We start from the raw sequence: 26,007 nt of genomic DNA, 5'->3' as shown, positions 1-26,007 counted from the left end.
AACTCAAAATTACAGAGAGAAATTTGGAATCTGAAAAAAATTGCACAGCAAGCAAAAAGAACACACAAACCATGCAAACGGCTCAGGAGATGCTGTAATCTCTCAGAAACAAGGCAACTGCTACAAAATGTTTCTGGCAAAGTGTGGAGATCACTGTTTGTCCACTGTGCCCTCACGGCCAACATTAAGGACACCTTTGTCAATATTAAAAAGGAAACACATGGGAAGATACTGTCACAAATTACAAGTGGGAGGATCCTTAAGAAGTAATTCACTCAGCACTACACCGCTCCAGCTTCAGGCTATATGAAGTGTCATTGCCCGCTTGACAAGGGATGAAAACAGCGGCTTGACAACAGGTAAAGCACAATCAATCACCACAGACCCTGATAAACCTCCACAGGAAATTTCTCACTGAACGTCGTAATTCCAACCTCTCCTACTCATCATTCTGTCTTATGTGTCCCTTCTGGGTAGTTAATCCAACACTTACATGCAGAGAAACCTGTCTTTGCAAGCTTCATGAGAATCTCTACTTTCTGGACGAAAAGCTTGACGCTCTTTAGTTCATATGGAGTGCGCACATGGAAGACAACAGTCAATGATGACAACGAAACAATGATTGTTGTGTTTCTGTTTTATAGAACACATATGCACTCCATATCCACTAACTCACATCACACATGTTTCGCCAGCAAAACTACAAAACAAAGCAAAAATTGCTGTAATGATGGTAATATGCTCAACTATGCAGTAGGCATCACATGACCACTGTATTGTGTGCATCGGCACAGCCCTGTGACCAAGAACGCTTGATTCATGTGGATTTTGTGGAGATCTGCTCGTGCAACTTGTCAGCAGAAATTCAGGCAATGCACTTTACATCAAACCATAAGCAAACAATGCAAAAAATTAGGTGGGACAGCAGATCACATTTGTTCATTTGTTCTGGCACCGTTTCTGCATCAAAGAGGAAAAGGCCGCTTGCTATCTACGCACATTTGTCCCCTATGTTGGATCAAGGCCTCATATCCTTCTGTCGAGGTTGCATTTCTTCAGTGATGGACCACACACGCAATACAGACAGAAGGGAAACTCCTTCCTCTTCAGTACATAGCTGATGAACCAAGGTTTCAAAAGGGGGATGTGGACACTTTTTGAAGCAAGTCATGGGAAAGGTGCTCCAGATGGAGTGGGAGACCTCCTCAAATGAGCTGTTGACAGGCTTCTTAATCAATGTCCTGACACCCCTTCAGCAGAACACCTCTATAGTGTTTTGGCAAACACCGGAAGTGATGATGTGTTGTGGTACAAGCACATCATGAGGACATTTTGGGAATAATTCCTTTTCCAAAGCTGGTAACAAGCAGGCAAGAAAAATGTATATAATTTATACAGTGCTTTTTCCAACAGGTGTTGTCACAAAGCAGCTTTACAGAACAATCAGTATTACAGATACCCCCATGAGCATTGCCAGTGGCAACAGTGGCAAGGAAAAACTCCCTAAAAGAGGAAGAAACCTTGAGAGGAACCAAGACTCAGAAGGGGAACCCATCCTCCTCTGGTTGACACCGGACAGCAAACATTGTTAGTATAAAGTATTATAGTACAAAGTGGGGAAAACAGGTGGGGCAGTGGTTAATCTGATTAGTTTATGATTAGCAGCAGCATCTGAGGGTGAGGACTGCACAGCGTTGTACAGCAAGAAGCTCATTGGTGGTCAAGCTGGTCCAGAAGGATGGCAAGCAGTGGTACCTGATCAAGGCAGAAGAGGCAACAGCATCAGACGCACAGGATGGGCAGCTATTCAACTCAATTCAAGAAAGGAAAGAAAGGAAAGAAAAACACACAGTAATGAGTGACTGATCACACATTACAGTGCTAACAGAGCAGCAGAGACTCTGGCAGGTCTAGATCTGACAGGGAGGACTAATCACCAAAGGCTCCACTATACAAGTAAGTTTTTAGCCTAGACTTAAAGACTGAGGCTATGTCTGAGTCCCGAACATTAATAGGAAGATTATTCCAATGCTGGGGGGCTTTGTATGAGAAGGCTCTCCCCCCTGATGTAACTTTGTTAATTCTAGGTACCAGTAGTGAGCAGCACCTTGTGATCTATGTAGGCTTGATGGTTCATAGTAGGAGAGAAGTTCACTCAGGTACTGAGGGCCGAGTCCGTTTAGAGCTTTATAAGTCAATAATAGAATTTTGTAATCAATGTGAAATTTAACTGGTAACCAGTGCAGGGTTGATAAGACTGGGCTGATATAGTCGAACTTTCTGGTTCTTGTGAGAATCTGGCTGCAGCGTTCTGGACTAACTGAAGCTTGTTAAGGCTTTTGCTGGGACATGAAGACAGCAGGGCATTACAGTAATCTAGCCTTGAAGTAATAAATGCATAAACTAGCTTTTCTGCTTCCTGTAGAGATAATGCATGTCTTAATTTAGCGATATTGTGGAGATGCATGTGCGTCAAAGGACAGATCAGCGTCTATCATGTCACCCAGATTTTTTACAGATGAGCTTGATGCACCTGAGAAATTGTTAAGTGTTAAGTTAGACAGTTTGTTTCTAGCTGCTTTTGGATCAAGAAGGAGGGCCTCTGTTTCATCTGAGTTAAGTAGGAGAAAGTTACTCGACATACAGCCTTTTATGTCTTTTACACAGTCCTCAATCTTGCTAAGTTTAATTTTATCACCTGATATATATCAGTGTCATTGGCATAGCAATGGAAATTTATGCCGTGTTTATGGATAATGGTGCCCAGTGGTAGCATATATATTGTGAATAATATAGGTCCTAAAACAGAGCCTTGTAGAACACCATACTTTACTTTTGCGAGGTCAGATGATTCACCCTTTACATTAACAAACTGATAGCAATCAGTGAGGTAGGACCTGAACCATGAAAGAGCTGTTCTTGTTACCCCTACAGGGTTTTCTAGTCTATCTAGTAAGACAGTGTGGTCTATTGTGTCAAATGCTGCACTTGCACTAAGGTCAAGGAGGACTAGCAAAGACACATTTCCTTTGTAAGAGAATAATAATTGTAAAATCATGCAAATGTCATTTACAATTTTTACTAGTGCTGTTTCTGTGCTGTGATGTGGCCTAAAACCAGACTGAATTTTTTCATGTATATGATTCCTTTACAAATAGGAGCTTAATTGTTTTGCTACCGCTTTTTCCAGGATCTTAGATATAAAGGGGAGATTCGAGATAGGTCTATAATTTGATAGTTCGCAGGGATCGAGGTTAGCTTTCTTAATCAGTGGTCTAATTATTGCAAGTTGAAAAGTTTTTGGGATGTATCCAAGGCTAAGAGAGGAGTTTATTATTGACAGAATAGGCTTGGTTATTTCTGGTAAGATTTCCTTGAGTAGACCTGTAGTGATTGGGTCCAAAATACAAGTAGATGATTTTGCGGAAGAAACAATATTTTTAACATCACGACACATCAAGATTGATAAAGATATTTAGTCTAGTTTCTTAATGTTTCAGTGGAATGTTGCAATATTCGTTGTATATTGATTTTACTGTGCTATTTTTTACCATGTAATTTGATATATGTATTATTAATGTAAGGCTTCACTTGGACCCCTGTGTTGTTTTGTAACCCATCATAAAAGGGGTTTGTTCTTTGTCTGATGTGTAAGTAACTTTCAATGAACTGTAAAGTTTCTCAGTGTAAATGTAAACTATTTAGACTGTTTTACTTCAATTAAATTATAAAAAATGTTTGAATTGTGAATATATGAATTGAATTGTTCCAACCCTTCACCAGTTACGGATCAATGGGAATGTTTAATTTGCACTGTGTGAATGCACTGTTTGTTTTTTGTTTTGCTTTTAGTAACTTCAAAATGCATTGTTTTGCATGAATTTAGTGTTTCATCACTGAAGTCTTTATAGATTAATTGAAAGTTTCATTTGAATGTTGTACTCCTGCCTTGAAATAATGAAATATTAATGTGTCCAGTCAACTATGTTACTTGTGTTAACTGAGTGACTTTTACTGTCTATGTTTTACTGTCAACTATGTTACTCCTATTTTTTTTTTTCAAAATTAAAATAAATGAAATGGTACTTTTTATCTTTTGAAAGTTTTCTGCACATCTACATAGTTTGACCAAAATAACTTGTATGGTAAGTTTATAATAAAAAATATTCCTGTCTTTAATGAAAATGCTGAAACTTTACAGTCTGAAAAAAATAACATTATTTTTAAAACATCATTGCATATATGGCAGAATATAATCAAGAGCCCTCAAAATAGTTTTTTTTAACTTCAAGGTCAGGATTTAATCAAATGACTGTAATGACATGCACTTCGCCCTTAATGTGATTGACAAACTGAGTAGTAAAAACATCCTTTCCCTTAAAAAATGTAAGAAATTCGTTTAAGCTTTGCAACTATTGGATGTTACACTGAAGGTATATATACAAACATGAATCACTGAATGTTCTAATGAGAGAGAACAATGTTTTTGTACTTGTTGCTGTGACATGTACCCCGATTATAGAATGACCCACTTATCAACTTTATTATTTTTTGGACATCTAACTTTTTCTGAAATTGATCAAATCAAACTTATTTGGCTAGTGCTTTTTACAACTGATGTCACAAAGCAGCTTCACAGAATTCCAGAAAAGACAAAGTTTTAACATGAATGTAAAACCCTCAGGTGAGCAAGTCAGGGGTGACGGTGGCAAGTAGAACCTCCCTCAGAGCTGAGGAAGAAACCTTGGGGGGAACCAAGGCTCACAAGGGGGGGACCCACCCTCCTCTGGTCAAACTACCTACAAATGATTATACTACTAATATTTATAGCAGTAGTATTAGTAGTATTCTGAAATTGATGCCTGAAACATGTTCCAAACATGTTGGCACAGGAGCAGATTATGACCAGAGACTAGAAATCCAGAAAAAAATCTCTGTGCTTAAAAACAAGGCCAAAAACATCAACTGAGCGTCAGTGACATTTGACACTTTAGTCGGCACTGTATTAAACACCACCATGCTTCTGTCTTGGAGATCAACACATGACCACAGGAATACTTTGACATATGGTTGTCAATAAGCACGGTTTGTCAATGCAATCACAACTGAGAGTTAATACTGTACTATGAATAAACGGAAGCTATATATCAACACTGTTCAGAAATGCTGCCAACTTCTCTGGGGTCAAGTTCATCTGACATGGACTGTTGCACAGTGTAAGCGTGTCATGCTCTGTGGGCCAAACGTGTAGATTGTGTCGTGTTCTGTGGGCCAAAGAAGAAAAGGACTTTCCAGATTGTTACCAGCTTAAACTTTAAAAGCTAAATCTATCATGGCACATCTGTGAAGGCACTATGGTGCATTATGAAGTGCAAAGTATTATGAGGCCCCATACAATTGCACAATTGAAGACTTGTATAACTAATGAATGGCAAAAGATTCTACTATTGAAATGGGATTAGTTGGTGTTGTAAGTCCCCAAACTATGATTAAGTTCTGTTAAAAATAAAGATGATGGTGAACATTCTCCAGTGCCAACTTTTTAGAACATGTTGCAGGCATCATGTTTTGAACAAACATATATTTACAAAAAAAAAAATAATAATAAAATTAATAAGATAACACATCAATTATCATGTTTTTGTACTGTTTTCAATTTAATACTGGTCAAAAATAAAATAGTAATCTGTCCCATCTGTAGTTACATGCTTTGGGTCAACAGTTGAATGTCACTAATGCACATTTAGCATTTTTTGGTTGTAGATTGAGAATCTGGAGAAAAGCAAGAGTAGTGTGTTTCTGGGTGATTGAGAAATTAAATAAAGAATAGCTGTTATGAGTCCGATTCTATGAACCAGTTATGTGCTTTGGGTCACGACTTTGAGCAGCATCAATGGTTCAAATGAAAGCATGAAAGACTAATGAAATGACAGTCAGTATGAAAGGCAGTTATGCGTTTTGGTTCAATAATTTTGTCAGATTTTGTGGCACAATCAATAGGTTTCTATGGGACGCTGGCAGGATGAAAGAAAGGACAACAAGGTTAAACAAAGGAATGCTATCAGAGTAGTTTTTGTGCTATAAATAACATAAGCAATGATATCAGTGCTACTAGAGACCCCCAAAAGTATGAACTCTTTTCCTATCATAATGAATGAGGTGCTTATTCGCTAATTAATACGGGGTGGCCAGAGGGACAGTCATGTAGGATGTTGCTTAGGGGCCTCCAAATGTTCAGGAATGTTTTACTGGGCACAGTAGAGGGCGCTGTTCTATAAAAATAAGGCAAACATCCTCTTTTCCATCTGCCTCCTCAGCCCAAACTGAAACAATTGCTTTCCCTGTTGTTTGATGTTTTTCATGTCTATATTGGATAATTAACCCACATATAAGGGCTCAGTGGTATATTTTGTTCATCCTTTTCTTTTGTTTACTGCTAAAGTGTTTGTAATTACTTCTACAAACCAAGCTCCAAAAAAAATGCAGTACGTGAAATGCTAATAAAAACAGAAAGCAGTGATTAGTAAATTCTGCTTGCCCGGTACTAATTGAAGACAAAACACAATATTTTATGTTTTACCCTATATTATGTTATACCTTGTACCATATACCTTTATTATTTACCTTATATATTTACCTTATTTGAAAAAATGTCATTCCAAATTCCTCAAACGTTGGGTGAGGAGCATGTTTATGTTGCGTTTGTTTCGTGTCATCTTTCCACTCAACAACACTTAATAAACATTTGGGGGCTGAAGACACAAAGTGAACAGAAGCAGAGCGTTTTGCCATTCTGTTATTATGCAAGCATTCAGGTGTGCAACCAAACAGCGCCTTTGTTGTTGTATTTTGAGCTTAATAAGTTTTCTATGGGACACAGATCTGGACTGCAGAAAGGCAGCCCAGCACCTACACACTCTGAATATTCAAGCCATGCCGTGTGACACATGCAGAGTGTGACTTGGCATTGTTGTGTTGAAATAAACATGGATTCCCCTAAGGCTGCAGCAAGTGTCGGTCCAAAACGTGCTCAGAGTTAATTTTGCTTTCACATATGTGCAAGTTACCCTTTGATAGATTTGACCTACTTCCTCAACTAGAAACGGCTTTGTATTCTCTTTTCCTGTTAACGTCTGTGGTTGGGTTTGTGCTTGGTTCTTTTTTTTGGGCTTGACCTGTCACGTAAATGCCAGCAGTTCAGGACAGACAGTTGTGCTATGCTTTATAGTGACCCAACCCCCTGTTGTTTTTATTGGACTTCTTCTGTTGCTACTCATACAATTTTGCACGTATACTTCAGTTATTAGTTCACATTAGAGAACCAACTTCATTCTCCTGCAAAAGCAACATTTATAACATTATATAACATATAAGATAAAATTGCTTATGAGAGGACCGAGGTTGGAAGAGAGTAAAGCAGGGTTGGATTGATGTTCTAAAAGTGTGAGATACAGTTAAGTTTGCTGAGTTGAGAGTTTCTGACAAGACTGCTGGGTTTAGGCTGAAAAGTCAAGGAGGATCAAAACGAATGGGTTTCTAAGGGCTTTTGGGGGGGGGGGGGCAGTGAAATGGGTGTTTGGTGAGAACCCCCTTAATGTGTTCATCAACTTTGGTGATATTTGAAGCAAGAGAAGGTTGAAATATGATTTGAAGTCAGTGGGATTAAGAGTGGAAAAAAAGCAATAACAAGAAGGGATAAAGCAGTCGAGTGTTTTGTGTCAGCACTCAAGCTTCATCCAGTAAATGTAGTGGTTTTCACATGAATGTTGTCAAAATAAGAGTGGCTGGGAAAATGACCCAGGTAAATATATTGGCTGATAGACAGACAAACGTAAAAGAGGGATGAGAGTCATTTACAGTGTTAGTTCAAAAGTTTGGATACAATGGCTCGAACACTGAAATCAAGGGTACTAATGGGGAGTTTGCATTCTGTCCCATTCTATCTGTTTGTATAATTTATAAGGATTATACAAACTGTGTGTGCACGACTGAACACCTGGGTCAGCAATATGGGCATCCTTAAGTAGCTGTACTCACTCAGTAGGAGGGACAGACTTCTGGGCAATTTAGTGTATTCTTAAATAAAAAAAAAAGAAGTTGTATAAAGGAGCACAGAACAAAAATGTTTGGTGCTATAGTCCTACCTATAAAACTACTGGAGAAAAAAAAAACGTTTAGAAACATTAGAAAAATTCCATGAAGAAGAAAAATAAGTGTCACTTCATTTTGTATAGTTAAAATTAATATAAAATTAATATCAATAAAATTGCTATATTTGTGTTGCAGACATTGGAAAGGAGTCAGTACTTCTCTCTACAGGGAACCATTTCACATCAAACAGAAATGACAGAATCATGTAAAAATGAAAAAAAAACAAAGAAAAACAGTGGAATTCTCTTTTAAGTGCCAACCACACGCTTTAGAGTTTAATTTATTATCATTGAGGTTGAAAAAAAAGTTGTTATAAGAGCACATCGCTGCTGTCGGAAGAAAACCTTGCATCTCCAAAATAGTAACTTTACAGGAGAAGGAAAAAACATACTTTACTTCCAATGTAAGTCAATGGAACCAGAATTTTTCCCATGTCATTTTGGGTCCTTTCTTTTAGGCCATTCGTCATAAAATTTACAAGCAATTTAAAGAGTAACAGATACTTTCAAATTATGTCAAAAACTGAAAAATGCCAAAAACGGAGATACAAGGTTTATATTATTGCCCCTCAATTGTCCTGCATCTCAAGGCTAAGAAGCAATAATCTTAATCCTTCTATCACGTTCTGTGTCTTTTTCAGGTGTCATTATCTCTAAAACACTGTTACACCTTATAATTTTTTCATGAAACCCGATGACTTTCTTCAGTGAGGATATAAATGTGTGTTTTTATAAAGTCTCAACACTATTTGTGTACAAAGACAAGTTAAAGGTCAAACTTGATCCTGTAGCTCAGATAGACAGTTGAGAATGTGGCAGACGGGGCAAACACAGCGCAGGTACAGGTACAGTTTGTAAGATAAAGTTAGATAAAGTTATGATTTGTGCTTCTTTTTTATTTTTATTTTTTTACCTTTCCAGGTAAGCGCGCTCAAACACACATACACACTGTCCACTGGAACTAAATATTTCTTGCCAGAAAACATAATTCAGATGTATGACTGGGGCAGCAAAAATCAACTCTTTTGATTTCTTTTGTTGCATAAGGGTCAGTTTTGACCCATAGCATATAAACACTCATACTGTTATGTCATCAACACACATAAAACATCTGTGAAGTACAGACACGCTAGAAAGAGATAATCCAGCAGAATATATGGCTCCAAGATCCAAATTAACTGTTCAATCCAACAAAATTATTTTGTACTGAAAACGAACGTATTATTTTAAGGTAAATAAGGTCACGATTAACTGTGAAATGAATCTAACTTGTTGGCAAGCTGGGTCAAAAGAAACTGTGGAGTAATAGAAGTTCTAGGACTGCTGTGAACTACAAACATCCACGATATAACCGAGTTATGAAGCGTAACAGGAGGGTTAAAGAAGGCCTGCTCGCTCAGTCTCTTCCTACAGAAGTAAGACGGCTGTGCCAGTCGTTGCCGCAAGGGGGCGCTGTAGTGTAAGGCACTCTGCAGAACAAGTGGTTTGGGGTCTGATTTGATTAACGAGGGGGCTCACACTGTGGCCTAGTGGTAGAAGAAAATGCTTTTGGTGAGACACACTTCTGAAACAAAAATACACAAAATGTGGGCCTAAGAATAAAGAACTTATCGCGAGAGTGTGGAAGTCTCGGCGGGTGAACAGCTTGTTTAGGTTTGAAAAGAAAAGGCATGACGTGAGATAAACAGAAACAGAGGTGCGGGCGAGGCGGGGGGGGGGGGTCGTTTCTCTTTTTGAGAAAAAGGGTCACTTACAAAGCTAGAAGAGGGAGACTAGGCTTGCGGTGGCTCTGGACGTACGTGCGGTCAGCTCCGCCGAACAGCCTGGCCAGCAGCAGCACGTGCGCGCCTGAGGAACCAGCCATAAGTTGCGCTAACTTTAAATGGGCGGGGAGGAGAAACGCCAGGAGCCATTTATAGACTGAGCGAGTGGAGGGAGAGAGAGAGACCCATAAGTTTCACATACTGTCACATGGAGCTGTGCAGAAGACCTGGAACCACGGGGACCTGAAACCTTCTCCATTCCTGAGAGTAGAAAAGGAGAAGACCTCTCTCTCTCTCTCTCTCTCTCTCTCTCTCTCTCTACCAGACACCGAGACTGAAGACACCTTACAAGACATCCCACTCCTCTCTATACATAACCTTTAAGACTGGTAAGCTGAAGAGGCTCTGTGTACAGAAGGTACACATATAGAGGAGTGTATGTAAGCACACTGGTAAGCTTATGGGTATTTATAGAGCATGTAAAGGAGGTCTGTGAGCAAACAGTGAGGAGAAACTTAACTGGGAAAATAACAGCATGTGCACATGGCAAGGGCTGCTGTGAGGCTGATGTCCCTTTAAGGACTGAAGGATTGCATCAGAGAGTTTCCACCAGAATTATGGCTGTTTAGATAACACTGAACATGTCATTGTATACACTGTTTATTTACAAATACATTTGTGTGATTGTAAGTAATGTATTATATCACTAGCTTGCCGTCCGCCACATGGATGATAATGTGGCACTTCTTAAAAAAAGTGTTGTTACTAATTATGTAATTAGTATTTTATTATTATTATTATTATTGTTTTTGTGAAAATTTCCGCTTATGATGTCTTTGCAGTGCCATATTTGCACAGGCTGCATGTTTTAGCAATACATGCACATTTGGTTGCAGTCAGATTGGGAAACATTTGTACGTTATTTCAGAGTGACTAAATTCCATTTCACAGTAAATGGAGACGTAGATCTGTCATAGTTTCACTGCCATTTACATTAGGGAAGTAGACCAGATCTCCTTTTCTTGAACGATGGTCCACTGTTACTTTAGAATCTGTTCAAAACTTCACTAACAGCTAGGGGTGGGCAATATGGCATAAATATCATATCATGATATTTTAAGATATTTTTATGATGCACGATGTGCATCACAACGCATAATGTAGTTTATTAAAATTTTAATAAGCTGGAACAGACAGAATAGAACCTGTATAAGAATGTAGTAGTAACTAGAAGGGGAAAGTTCGTGAACGAACTTTAAGTTGGCTTGAAAAAGCCTGTTAAGTAAGTTAAAACGTTAAATTGGTTGAAACCGGTTGATAGTTGTTTAAATGTTCAACTGGTTGAAACCGGTTGACGGTTGTTGAAATGTTCAACTGGTTGAAACCGGTTGACAGTTGTTGAAATGTTAAAATGGTTGAAACCGGTTGACGGTTGTTGAAATGTTAAAATGGTTGAAACCGGTTGACGGTTGTTGAAATGTTAAAATGGTTGAAACCGGTTGACGGTTGTTGAAATGTTAAAATGGTTGAAACCGGTTGACGGTTGTTGAAATGTTAAATTGGTTGAAACCGGTTGGTAGTTGTTAAAATGATAAAACGGTTAAAAACTGTTGATAGCTGTTGAAATGTTTAAATGGTTGAAAACTGTTGATAGTTGTTGACATGTTGCGAAAAAGTTGTAAAGCAGAAGCTGTAGTATCCGTGATTGATGGTAATTTGTTGCCATGTGCTAATGTGTCAATTTTAGAGCTACTTTAAACTAAGTTCCACTTTACATTTGGTGCTACCTTAAAGAGAGTTCAACCATAAATTCTGTGCCACCTTAAATTCAGTGCTAGTTTATTTGCAGTTCGACCTTAAGTTCTGTGCCTCCTTAAAAAGGTTCCACCTTAAATTCTGTGCCACCTTAAATTTAGTGCAATGTTAGGGTTAGGGTTCCACTGTAAGGTCTGTGCCATCTTAATTTCATTGCTATGTTGATTAAAGTTCCGCCTTAAATTCTATGCCTCCTTTAATTTTGTGCCTTGCTAACTGAAGTTCCACCTTAAATTTAGTGCTAGGTTATTTGCAGTTCAACCTTAAGTTCTGTGCCTCCTTAAAAAGGTTCCACCTTAAACAGTGTGCCACCTTAAATTTAGTGCAATGTCATTTCATGTTCCACTGTAAGCTCTGTGCCATGTTAATTTCATTGCTATGTTGATTAAAGTTCCATCTTAAATTCTGTGCCTCCTTTAATTTTGTGCCTTGTTAACTGAAGTTCCACCTTAAATTTAGTGCTAGGTTAATTGCAGTTCCACCTTAAAGTCTGTGTCACCTTAAAAGAAGTTCCACCTTAAGTTGTGTGCCACCTTCATTTTGTTTCTATGTTAATTAACGTTCCACCTTAAACACTGTGCCATATTTAGTGCTATGTTAATAGCAGTTCCACCTTAATTTTTTTGCTATATTAATTGAGGTCTCACCTTAAAGTTAGTGACAAGTTAATAGCCGTTCCACCTTTAACATAGCGCTACCTTAACTGAAGTTCCACCTTAAATTTAGTGCTAGGTTAATTGCAGTTCCACCTTAAAGTCTATTCCACCTTAAAAGAAGTTCCACCTTAAGTTGTGTGCCACCGTAATTTTGTTTCTATGTTAATTAATGTTCCAAAGCCTGTTAATATAGTTAAAATGTTAAATTGGTTGAAACCGGTTGACAGTTGTTAAAATGATAAAATGGTTGAAAACTCTTGATAGTTGTTGAAATGTTGTGAAAAAGTTGTAAAGCAGAAGCTGTAGTACTCGTGATCGATGGTAATTTGTTGCTAGGTGCTAAGATGTTAATTTTAGTGCTACCTTAAACTAAGTTCCACTTTAAATTTGGTGCTACCTTAAGAAGAGTTCCATCATAAAATTCTGTGCCACCTTAAATTTAGTGCTAGGTTATTTGCAGTTCCACCTTAAAGTCTGTTCCACTTTAAATTTAGTGCAATGTCATTTCAAGTTCCACTGTAAGCTCTGTGCCATGTTAATTTCATTGCTATGTTGATTAAAGTTCCGCCTTAAATTCTGTGCCTCCTTTAATTTTGTGCCATGTTAACTGAAGTTCCACCTTAAATTTAGTGCTAGGTTAATTGCAGTTCCACCTTAAAGTCTGTGTCACCTTAAAAGAAGTTCCACCTTAAGTTGTGTGCCACCTTAATTTTGTTTCTATGTTAATTAACGTTCCACCTTAAACACTGTGCCATATTTAGTGCTATGTTAATAGCAGTTCCACCTTAATTTTTTTGCTATATTAATTGTGGTCTCACCTTAAAGTTAGTGACAAGTTAATAGCCGTTCCACCTTTAACATAGCGCTACCTTAACTGAAGTTCCACCTTAAATTTATTGTTATGCTATTGTTAGGTCCACCTTAAATTGAAGTTCCACCTTAAAATTCTGTGCTGTCTTGGTGCAATTCCACCTTAAACGCAGTTAACCCTTAGCAGAGCTGCTGAGAATAAGGCTGTGAGCTGGTGAGACATTGAGCTCCGTGCGTGGTTTGGACCTGTTGTGTGAGACAACGATGCATTGTGACATCATGTCTGGCAGTCTGCCAACAGCCTCCCCATTCATTCCCTATGGGGAAAAAATTCCACTTTGAACGTTAATATTCCGGAAACCGTACGTCGGATCGCTTAGAAAAGCACAAGCAACCTAATCGGGTATAGGCCCTACGATCCTGTAAAATTTCGTGGCTCTAGCTCGAAAACTGTGGGACGAGAAACTGTTTAAATTTTGAGTGTAGAATAATAATAATAATAATAATAATAATAATAAGAAGATTACGAAGAACAGTAAGTTGGCTTTTTCAAGCCAACTTAATAATACTAATACTGCTACTACGACTAATAATAATAATAGTATAATAAAAACCCCTACAGATACAATGTATTGTTGCACTAAGTTAAATTAAACTGGCCTCGCTTTGCTCAGTTTGTAATGAAACATGCAGTTAGTCGTCATCATCACAATGTTGATAAAGTATTGTGATGTTACCCACCCCTAGTAACAGCATTCAAAGAAGGAATGTGGAGATAAATCTCCTTTTTAGCTACACATAATGTGTGTATGTGATTGACAATTTTATATATATATATATATATATATATATATATATATATATATATAAAATCAGTCAAAGAGTGACTGACATTATTTCTTTGGTTCAGGTCACAGAGGTGCTGACCATGCATTTGCAGGTCATGCGAAAGAAGCAGCTGTGTGTGTGTGTGTGTGTGTGTGTGTGTGTGTGTGTGTGTGTGTGTGTGTGTGTGTTGTATGGTGTTGAGCGTCATCACTTACTTTGGGAAGTGATCTTCGACCTGTTGAAATTCTATCTAATTTCCAAAGTGATAGCAGCCTTGAAACGGCCTGCTGGGTGGTCAATACCGTCTATTGCATAAATAGATTTTTATTACATTTATAAATAAACACCTGGTCGTTCCACTTGACATCTTACTACCAAGAAATCGATCATGACAGCATTTTTCAGCATTGGTGCGTGTGACAAAGCCCGAGGTGTATGACAAATTAAATATAAAATGTTAAATATTTTAGACAAGTAGGAGCACTATAGAAATGCTCAGCGCAAACGTTACAGCAGTGAGAGTGAAAATGGTCCTTGTCTGTACATGCAGTTTACAATCCCTGAGGGTTTCTGCACTGTGTGGCAGACGGCATGGGACAGCCCTTTGAATTTGCTCTCATAAGGATAAATTACAGTATCTGAGGCTGATGGTTGAAGTTTGCTATGGGAAAAAATGGTGATCAAAAATATCTTCTGGATAAATTACACCCTTTTTTAAATATGTATTTTGCCTTTCAGTCCTTTTAATCTCTTTCTGCATCACAGGAGTTTACCCTTCATGGCCAAAGAGTGTAAATGACATTGTTCATATGTAATCCCAGTCTTAGGGGTTGACTCAACTCAACCACCAATTATGGTCATTTTAAAACTTTTGGTCCAAGGAATTCAAAGTGGGTGTCCTCTATTGCATGAACAAATGTGAACATGATCATGTGAGTGATGTACAAACTCCACACAGAAAGGACCCTGGTCGCCTGGCCAGGGAATCGAACTCAGGTCCTTTTTGCTGTGAGGCAACAGCGCTATCCTGTGCTAGCTCCACCCCTCCTGTAAAATAAATATGATTAATAAATAAATAATCTTGGTGATGTGCTCCTGTATTGTCAGTGTGTAGCGCTGGAGTTCTGGTCAGTTCTTGGTGATGTGCTCCTGTATTGTCAGTGTGTAGCGCTGGAGTTCTGGTCAGTTCTTGGTCATGTGCTCCTGTATTGTCAGTATGAATCGCTGGAGTTCTGGTCAGTTCTTGGTGATGTGCTCCTGTATTGTCAGTGTGTAGCGCTGGAGTTCTGGTCAGTTCTTGGTCATGTGCTCCTGTATTGTCAGTGTGGAGCACTGGAGTTCTGGTCAGTTCTTGGTGATGTGCTCCTGTATTGTCAGTGTGGAGCACTGGAGTTCTTGTCAGTTCTTGGTGATGTGCTCCTGTATTGTCAGTATGGATCGCTGGAGTTCTGGTCAGTTCTTGGTGATGTGCTCCTGTATTGTCAGTGTGGAGTGCTGGAGTTCTGGTCAGTTCTTGGTGATGTGCTCCTGTATTGTCAGTATGGATCGCTGGAGTTCTGGTCAGTTCTTGGTGATGTGCTCCTGTATTGTCAGTGTGGAGTGCTGGAGTTCTGGTCAGTTCTTGGTGATGTGCTCCTGTATTGTCAGTGTGGAGCACTGGAGTTCTGGTCAGTTCTTGGTGATGTGCTCCTGCATTGTCAGTGTGGAGCGCTGGAGTTCTGGTCAGTTCTTGGTGATGTGCTCCTGTATGGTCAGTGTGGAGCGCTGGAGTTCTGGTCAGTTCTTGGTGATGTGCTCCTGTATTGTCAGTGTGGAGCGCTGGAGTTCTGGTCAGTTCTTGGTGATGTGCTCCTGTATTGTCAGTGTGTAGCGCTGGAGTTCTGGTCAGTTCTTGGTCATGTGCTCCTGTATTGTCAGTGTGTAGCGCTGGAGTTCTGGTCAGTTCTTGGTGATGTGCTCCTGTATTGTCAGTGTGGAGCGCTGGAGTTCTGGTCAGTTTTTGGTGATGTGCTCCTGTATTGTCAGTGTGGCGCACTGGAGTTCTGGTCAGTTCTTGGTGATGTGCTCCTGTATTGTCAGTGTGGAGCGCTGGAGTTCTGGTCAGTTCTTGGTGATGTGCTCCTGTATTGTCAGTGTGGAGCGCTGGAGTTCTGGTCAGTTCTTGGTCATGTGCTCCTGTATTGTCAGTGTGTAGCGCTGGAGTTCTGGTCAGTTCTTGGTGATGTGCTCCTGTATTGTCAGTGTGTAGCGCTGGAGTTCTGGTCAGTTCTTGGTCATGTGCTCCTGTATTGTCAGTGTGGAGCACTGGAGTTCTGGTCAGAGCACATAAAAGCACATGTGTGTCTGTGGCTGTAAAATGACCAGTGAGCAACAAACTATTCGCTAACCAGAGACTCAAATCACATTATATCACAGTAACATGATCCGCTCAGACTTAAATATGTACATACGTGAACATAATGCTTACAGCTAACGAACGATTGGCTCCTCCCACTCTTCCATGTGCTTGTGTTTTGGTCTTGTCCATGCGCTATTTGTTTTGATTCCTTCCCAGTCGTGCCCTCTTGTTTCCAGACCCCGCCCTTGATAGTTCCCACCTGTGTCTTGTGAACCCTTTTTATCCCTGTTGTATTTAAGCCCTGTGTTTTCCTTGGTCTAGTGCTGGTCTTTGTTTGAAGTATATGTATTGTTTGTGTTTTATGGTGTTTGACTTTCCGGCCCTGTTGTTTGTTTATCCTGTTAATTTTCGTCATGTCTGTCCCTCCTTATCTCCGTGTTGGCTCCCTGCACCTGGACTGTTCTGACCATGACCCTGGATTTGCCCCGAATAAATCTCGCTCGTCTCCACACATGCGTCCGCCTCATCATCGCTCCACGTTACACAGTGAAAGGCAGTGGAACACAGACAACAGGCAAACAGTTAACTGTAAAACTTAAAAGAACGTCACTGCATGTTCAAGTGCAGCACACTAGAACAAATGAGTTTGCTACAGATGATATCTGCTGTCAGTCATGTGAAAAAAATATTTACACCCCATGAAAAGTTTACATTTTTTTCAACATATTTTGAGATTCAGATATCAACTCTTTAGTTAAACAGTGTTGCTAGATAAAGGTGATATAATTTAACAATTGACACTTAGAATTAGCATTTTCCTTTGTATAGTTGTATTAAACAGTCGTCAATTTTCTAATGTGGAAAAAGTAAGAACAACCCTTGTCATTGGAGTATGCTGTATCATAATACAGAGATTAAAATACATCTACCATTAAAGGAGACTGTAAATTTGATCTGCATGAGAGTTTCCAGGAGGAAGCCTTTGCTGTCTTAGAAGAACATCAGGGCAAGACTAAAGCTTGCTAAAGAATATCTGGGACCAGGATTTCTGGAACAGTGTTCTATGGACAGACAAGTCAAAGCATTTGATCAGAAGACTCTTGTACTAACTGTAAAGCATGTTGGTGGTGGCAATGTTATGGTTTGGGCCTTGCTGCCGTAGGGCCTGCCAAGTTTTAATCATAAAAAAAAAGTTCTCTTTCATATCAGAGAGTGCTTGAGGAGAATGTTAGACCATTTGTAAACACTGAAGTTGAAATAGTGGACCTATCAGTAGGATTATGATCCTAAACATACAACTAAATCCAGCAAAGGAAAGGCTTCAAAAAGAAGAATCGGAGGGATATGGAATGGCCTAGCCAAAGCCCAGACCTGAATCCCATTAAAATGCTTTGGGGCAATATGAAATGGGCTGTCCATGCAAGAAACCCCTCAAACATTGCACTGTTGAGAGAATTTTGCATGGAGGAATGGGCAAAAATTTGGAGAAGGGTCTGGCTGCAGACATGCACTCTCAGTCTACTGATGACATCCTGCCACGACAATGTGTTTTGTCAGTTTTATGAGGAAAAACAGCAAATCACGTACTGCTGGGCTACAAGAGTCACACTGAATGTACAGTCATGGCCAAAAGTTTTGAGAATGACACAAATATTATATTTTCACATGATCTGCTGCCCTCTGGTTTTTATGTGTGTTTGTCAGATGTTTTTATCACATACAGAAATATAATTGCAATCATATTATGAGCAACAAAAGCTTTTATTGACAGTTAGAATGAGTTAATGCAGCAAGTCAATATTTGCAGTGTTGACCCTTCTTATTCAGGACCTCTGCAATTCTCCCTGGCATGCTCTCAATCAACTTCTGGACCAAATCCTGACTGATAGCAGTCCATTCTTGCACAATCAATGTTTGCATTTTGTCAGAATTTGTAGGTTTTTGTTTGTCCACCCGTCTCTTGATGATTGACCACAAGTTCTCAATGGGACTAAGATCTGGGGAGTTTCCAGGCCATGGACCCAAAATCTCTATGTTTTGTTCCCTGAGCCATTTAGTTATCACCTTTGCTTTATGGCAAGGTGCTCCATCATGCTGGAAAAGGCATTGTTGATCACCAAACTGCTCTTGGACGGTTGGGAGAAGTGGCTCTCGGAGGACATTCTGGTACCATTCTTTATTCATGGCTGTGTTTTTAGGCAAGACTGCGAGAGAGCCGATTCCCTTGGCTGAGAAGCAACCCCACACATGAATGGTTTCAGGATGCTTTACAGTTGGCATGAGACAAGACTGGTGGTAGCGCTCACCTCGTCTTCTCCGAACAAGCTGTTTTCCAGATGTCCCAAACAATCGGAAAAGGGATTCATCAGAGAAAATGACTTTACCCCAGTCCTCAGCAGTCCACTCCCTGTACCTTTTGCAGAATATCAGTCTGTCCCTGATGTTTTTTCTGGAGAGAAGTGGCTTCTTTGCTGCCCTCCTTGAGACCAGGCCTTGCTCCAAGAGTCTCCGCCTCACAGTGCGTGCAGATGCACTCACACCTGCCTGCTGCCATTCCTGAGCAAGCTCTGCACTGCTGGTAGCCCGATCCCGTAGCTGAAACACTTTTAAGAGACGGTCCTGGCGCTTGCTGGTCTTTCTTGGGCACCCTGGAGCCTTTTTGGCAACAATGGAACGTCTCTCCTTGAAGTTCTTGATAATGCGATAGATTGTTGACTGAGGTGCGATCTTTCTAGCTGCGATACTCTTCCCTGTTAGGCCATTTTTGTGCAGTGCAATGATGACTGCACGTGTTTCTTTAGAGATAACCATGGTTAACAGAAGAGAAACAATGATGCCAAGCACCAGCCGCCTTTTAAAGTGTCCAGTGGTGTCATTCTTACTTAATCATGACAGATTGATCTCCAGCCCTGTCCTCATCAACACCCACACCTGTGTTAATGGAGCAATCAATGAAACGATGTTAGCTGGTCCTTTTAAGGCAGGGCTGCAATGAAGTTGAAATGTGTTTTGGGGGATAAAGTTCATTTTCTAGGCAAATATTGACTTTGCAATTAATTGCTGTTAAGCTGATCACTCTTTATAACATTCTGGAGTATATGCAAATTGCCATTATAAAAACTGAAGCAGTAGACTTTGTAAAAATTAATATTTGTATCATTCTCAAAACTTTTGGCCATGACTGTATACTAATGTTGCCATATTGACAGTAAGTTAATTAAATATGAAAACTTTCCAAATAAAACCTACCACGACGATAACACATGAATGTCGAGTTAATTTGCATAAAAAAACAAAAGAGCTACTGAAGCTTGTAACGTTGGGGAGCGAGGAGGTGGACGCATGCGCTGAGATAACTGACTTTTATTATGGGCAAATCCAGGGTCATGGTCAAAACGGTCCAGGTTCAGGTAGCCAATACGAAGAGCAGGAGGGACAGACGTGAGAAAGCACACAGAAATCCAAACTATACAAACAGCACGTCAGAACAGGCTTACAAACAATTCAAACATCAAAGATCAGCATTAGACTAAGGAAAACACAGGGCTTAAATACAAGAGGGCTAACGAGGGTTCACAAGACACAGGTGGAAAACAGGGTGGAGACAAGAAACAAGGGGCAGAACCAGGAGGAAACCAAACAAAGAAGCACATGGACGATAAAAAGTAAACAGAAAACGATCAGAATCCTTTACACTGTGATATCAGCTCATCAGGAAAACACAGAATACCATTAGCGACTACTGAAAACCACCAGGAACCAACAGACACTTTTAATGGGTTCTATGATTTTTTTTCTACAGGGAGGCTCATTAAATGTAACTCTCTAGCTGTGTTATGGATGAAAAATGGATTAAATTGTGATATCGTGAAGCAGCAGCAGCCAGAATTTACCGTGTCGTGTTGGGTTGTTTCTGCCATTGTGGCAGAGAATGCATGTGCACATGACATCACTGTGGCTGAGCGTGCATCTGGCTGAGAGTGCACATCTGCAGCCAGACTCTATTGAAAGTTTCTCCCAGAAGATGCCAGAAACTGGTAGACAGTTATAAGAAGTGCCTAAATAAAGTTATTTCTGCCAAAGAAGGCACTACCAGTTACTGAAGCCAGGGTGTACTTACTTTGTTAACACACAAAACTGATACACTATATTTCCAAAAGTATTCACTCACCATCCACATCATTGAATTCAGCTGTTCCAGTCACTTCCATGGCCACAGGTGTATAAAGCCGAGCCCCTAGGCCTGCAGACTGCTTCTACAGACATTAGTGAAAGAATGGGTCGCTCTCAGAAGTCCAGTTGTGAAATTTCCACACTACTAAATATTCCACAGTCCACTGTCAGTGGGATTATAACAAAGTGGAAGCGATTGGGAACGACAGCAACTCAGCCACGAAGTGGTTGGCCACGTAAAATGACAGAGTGCATAGTGCACAGAGGTCGCCAACTTTCTGCAGTGTCAATCGTTACAGACCTCCAAACTTCACGTGGCCTTAGATTAGCTTAAGCACACATCACCAAACGCAAAGCAAAGTGTGGAATGCAGTGGTGTAAAGCGCCGCCATTGGACTCTAGAGCAGTGGAGACGTCTGGAGTGACCAATCACGCTTCTTCGTCTGGCAATCCGATGAGAACGGGTACTTGTCTGACTGCATTGTGCCGAGTGTAAAGTTTGGTGGAGGGGGGATTATGGTGTGGGGTTGTTTTTCAGGAGTTGGGCTTAGCCCCTTATTTCCAGTGAAAGGAACTCTTATTGCTTCAGCACCAAGACGTTTTGGACAATTTCATGCTCCCAACTTTGTGAGAACAGTTTGGGGACGGCCCCTTCCTGTTCCAACATGACTGTTCTCGTCCAACATTGGTGTCTGACCTCACTAACGGCTTCTGGAAGAACGGTCAAAAATTCCCGTAAACACACTCCTAACCCTTGTGGAAAGCCTTCCCAGAAGAGTTGAAGCTGTTATAGCTACAAAGGGTGGGCCGACATCATAATAAACCCTATGGATTAAAAATGGGATGTCACTCAAGTTCATATGTGTGTGAAGGCAGATGAGCAAATACTTTTGGCAATATAGTGTATCTCAGATTTTTTGAAGTGAATAAAATTTTCATTGTTTTTAATTCTATTACAGAGCATTTATCTGTACATGGTGTTTAAATAAGGATCAATATATGAATAATCATTCAATGTAATTTGATTGTATAGCAAAACAACAGTAACAGCTCTAGACCTATAAGGGTTAATATGCAAAAAATGGTCAATATGCAAAAGTTTTAACACCTCTGGTCAAATGACATGCTTTATTGATTTTCTAAGTGAAAATAAGTTGACACATCCTCTACTGTGCAAAAGTTACAGCACATTTTATATTTTGTTTTATTTTTCCCAATAAAATACCACATTGTGGTTTGCTCCCTGTAGAGGATATGTTAACTTATTTTCACTTAGAATATCAACAAAACTTTTAATTATACGTATAATTGTATAAACAAGGGACTGTTTCCCTGTGCAGCTATTTCTGGTGCCAACAGGGCTCAAGAGTATAATTAAGACAAACAAACAAGAAAAAGCTTTAACTTGACTTTTAACTAACTGATATTTTACACACACACACACACACACACATGCTTCTTTTTTAACAACTCAAGGGGAGAACCATTTTGAACTGTTTTTTTATTCATTTCAGCTGTAGAACAGAGGTACCTATCCATTCTATCTCTATGTGATAACAAGTTATCTTCCTTTGCTTATGTTTCTATCTGTATCATCTTATATATCATTGACCTCAATTTCAATAGAATGGAAATAAGATGGGTGTGCTTTAACCAAAGAACATTCTGACTTTATGCCGTTTGTCCTCTTGTCTACAGTACATATTTCTCTGGCCCTCTTACTGTTGTCTCTCCCATTCTCTCTCTTTCAGAACATGGCACCGTCTCTCTCGGAGGCCTTTAGGAGGCGCTGGTGGATGGCAGTGACGGCGGTGATAGAGAACCTGCTCTTCTCCGCTGTGTTGCTGGGCTGGGGTTCACTCCTCATCATGCTGAAAAGAGAGGGCTTCTACTCACACCTGTGCACAGGTACACCATCATGAAATGCTAGCGCAGGCCTCAAACTGTTTACTGATTTACTGTAGCCAATCAGAACTTAAGCTCATACTTGTATACAAAGCACAGTCAGTGATCTCCTGTAAAATCTGCATTGGTAAATCTCACCATCAAAAGCAAACCCTCACCATCAAGAACCAACCCCTTTCCACCATTTCCAGTATGTGAACATCTCACAGCAAATGGAAATATTTGACCTTTGTGACCTTAACATAAAATGAAAGCATTAACTTGAAATAGAACCCCAAATGAAAATGATCAGCCAAGACATGTTTAATGTCAAGGGTCCAGGTGTGATTTTGTAATGAGAATACAAGCCTGTGGACAACTTTTAGTGCTGAACTGGGATGCTAACAAGGATACACCCCTTCTAAAACTAAAAAGCCCCATATTCCTCTAGTTCATGATCTTTTAATGTCCAGAGTGCAACTGATAACATTAGCAAAATGAGCTAGCTGAACGCTGTCATTAGCTAACTGAACTGTTTTTCCCTTGCAAGAAGTTTTCATTTTTACTCCAGATAATGTGTTCTCTGCATATGCGACATGCATCTTCATGCTGAATTGGAGCTTTTTGGAGAGCAGGGTTTCAAAAATGTGAACTTACTTTACATCCATTGGCTAACAACAGACGTTTTGTCCCTCTGACAGTACATGCCCCTCCTTTGAACTTTGCCGTCATGCCCAGGTGTTGAACTCACCCTAATAAATCTACATTCCCACCCAAATTTAGCCCAAAGTTTCTCAGGATCACCTCCCTCACAACTGGTGACCACCAGGGGGTCTGGCAGCTTCCACAATGGAGGTTTTGAACAGGGTCTATTCAGACTCCATGTCCCCTACCTCCTCCAGAACATGAGAGAAGCTCTCCCAGAGGTGGGAGTTAAAATCATTTCGAACAGGGGCCTCCGACAATTGTTCCCAGCACACCCTCACTATTTGCTTGGGCCTACCGGGTCTGACTTTCAGTCTTCCCTGTCTTCTGATCCAACTCACCACCAGATGGTGATCCGTTGACAGCTCAGCACCTCTCTTCACCCAAGTGTCCAGAACACATGGTTTCAAGTCAACGAGTTCCAAGTCAGTGAAATGACAACATAGTTGACCATTGATCGTAGAAGGAGCTCTGGTACCATGTACACTTATGAACATCCTTGTGTTTGAACTTGGTGTTCGTTATGGACAATCCATGCCTGGCACAGAAGTCCAATAACAATTCACCGTTCGGGTTTAGATCGAGCAGGCTGTTCTTCCCAATCACGCCTCTCCAGGTCTCCCAGTCATTGCCAACATGAGCACTGAAGTCTTCCAGTAAGACTATGGAGTTTGTAGGCGGGGCCCTTTCCAGAACCCTACCCACTCGCTCCAAGAAGGCTGAATACTTTGACCTGTTGTTTGGTGCATAAGCACACACAACAGTCAGAGTTTTCCTCTCTGTGATTTTAATTCTCATTGAGGCGACTCTCTCGTCCACTGGGACAAACTCCAACTGCATGGCCACCAGCCAGGGACTTGTGAGTATCTCCACACCCCTGAGTAGGAGTTTGGTTCCAGAGCTGACACTGTGGGTGGAGGTGAGCCCAATTATATCTAGTTGGTATCTCTCAACCTCCTGCATAAGCTCTGGTTACCCCCCTGTGGAGGTTACATTCCTAGTACCAAGAGCCAGTTTCTGCTGCAGGGGCCTAGGCCGCCAAGGGCCTCCCTGCCATCTACCACTGCCTATAACGGCACTGCACCACCCCCCATGCTGGACCTTGCGATTGATGGGCCCACATGGTCTCCCTACATTGCCTCTTCGGGCTGAGCTCTGCCAGGTTATGTGGGCTGCACGGCCACTAAATGCTCGCTTCCAGGGGTAGGTCCCAGTGACCCTCTCCCAGGCAGGGTACATGATCATGTGTGTCCAGTTTTCATGGAGTTTATTTTTTTGGATTGAGTTAGTCTGGGTCTTCACTCCAGACCTGTTTGCCCTGGGAGACCCTACCGGGAGCATATTGCTCCCAACGACTTATCTCTGAAGATCCCTAAACCACACAAGCCCTTCCGCCACGGCACGGCCCCAATCCAGGAAGGGAACATTTGAGTTGTAAAATGGAAATTGCACTATTTTTTAAATATTATATAATTCAAACTTAGAGATGTAAATAGTCATTTAAAGAGGGAATGTGAATTGGTGCACTGTAGAGAAACTTACTGACTCTCATTTTGTTACATTGATGGTGGAAGGAACCAGAAGTCACAATGTCTATAAAACAAACTTAGCCATTTTACTTTACTTTTAAATTACAAATGAACTTACACATGAGTTTTTTTTATATAATGTTGATTTTAGTAAAGCAGTGGTAAATCTGAAATTCTTCCGGTCTTTCGCCTTATAACGTCTTGTATGTGTTTTAAAGGTCAAAAGCTTATTGTGAAACTACCATCTCTGGAAGTGAATTCAGTGAATCCCTAACCTTTCACGTAATAGTGTTCAGTGAGGCGTTAAATACTTTTGACGTCTAGTCCCTATTGCATCTTAATAACTGTATAATACAGAAATTGTGAAAAACCCTTTTTAAGTTATCTCAGATAGATTAATTTATGTGATTTCTGACACTGTATGGGCAAAATTCTGATTTTAAGATAGCTGCTTCTACTTCTAACATATTGTTATCTAGTAAGAAGAATCTAATAATTTATACTAACAATGTTTGCTATCCGGTGTCGACCAGCGGAGGATGGGTTCCCCTTCTGAGTCTTTGTTCCTCTCAAGGATTCTTCCTTCTGCCCTTAAGGAATTTTTCTTTGCCACTGTTGCCACTGGCGACACTCATGGGGGCTCGGACCCGGATTTTCTCTTTTCTTTTTCTTTCTGTAATACTGATTGTTCTGTAAAGCTGCTTTGTGACAACACCTGTTGTAAAAAGTGCTATATAAATAAACTTTGCTTGCTTGCTTGCTTGCTTGCTAAGAACATGTTACACTTTATGCTTATCTTGCCAGCAGATGTTGAGGGTTTTATAATTAGTCATCTTTGTCTGATAGAAAATGGAACAGAACATCATGCCAACAGAAGCTCTGAGGACAGTTCAGAGTGGCTGAGCTGTGTGGAGCAAGAGGAGATTCTAAACCTCGGCTTTACAATCGGCTCTTTCATCATCAGCGGGGCCACTCTGCCGCTGGGAATCCTAATGGACAAGTACGGGCCACGCCCACTCCGACTGCTAGGCAGGTATGAGATGTATTACAGTGTAAATCCTAGTCTTTCAAGCATTCTTACTAAAACTGAACTAGGCTGTTAGAGTTATGATGAAATCATCAGTCACGTCTAAGGGTGTAACAATTTCAAAACTATTGAAAAATCTGAAAAATTAACATTCAAAACAGTGTTTTGAAATCTGTGAATACTGTATAGTCAGGACTCCACTTGGGCTCTTCAGAGGGTCTCTCATTTACCTGCTTTCATGGAAACCATAGCCCTGATTAACATCAGGCATCTGTTTGCACCCTTTCAGAGTAAAGTGGGTGGGGTGTGTACTCTATGCTTATGCTCAA

The 26,007-nt window shown here is 40.3% G+C and overlaps 1 protein-coding gene across 1 annotated transcript in view; it reads left to right on the top strand.

Annotated features, from left to right (window-relative positions):
- The first annotated feature begins 9,965 nt into the window (after positions 1 to 9,965).
- slc43a1b (solute carrier family 43 member 1b) overlaps positions 9,966 to 26,007 on the top strand; it is a 29,872-nt gene continuing 13,830 nt past the window's right edge. The window contains exons 1-3 of the mRNA XM_037538792.1: positions 9,966 to 10,302; positions 22,285 to 22,441; positions 25,498 to 25,684. Coding sequence (XP_037394689.1) covers positions 22,288 to 22,441; positions 25,498 to 25,684 — 341 coding nt within the window. The 5' untranslated portion in view covers positions 9,966 to 10,302; positions 22,285 to 22,287. The remainder of the gene's footprint in view (positions 10,303 to 22,284; positions 22,442 to 25,497; positions 25,685 to 26,007) is intronic.

The sequence above is a fragment of the Pygocentrus nattereri genome, chromosome 5, assembly GCF_015220715.1.
Source record: "Pygocentrus nattereri isolate fPygNat1 chromosome 5, fPygNat1.pri, whole genome shotgun sequence".
In the NCBI taxonomy this organism is placed as follows: domain Eukaryota; kingdom Metazoa; phylum Chordata; class Actinopteri; order Characiformes; family Serrasalmidae; genus Pygocentrus; species Pygocentrus nattereri.
Note: the sequence above shows the minus strand (reverse complement) of the source record. Positions and strands in the feature narration are given on the sequence as shown.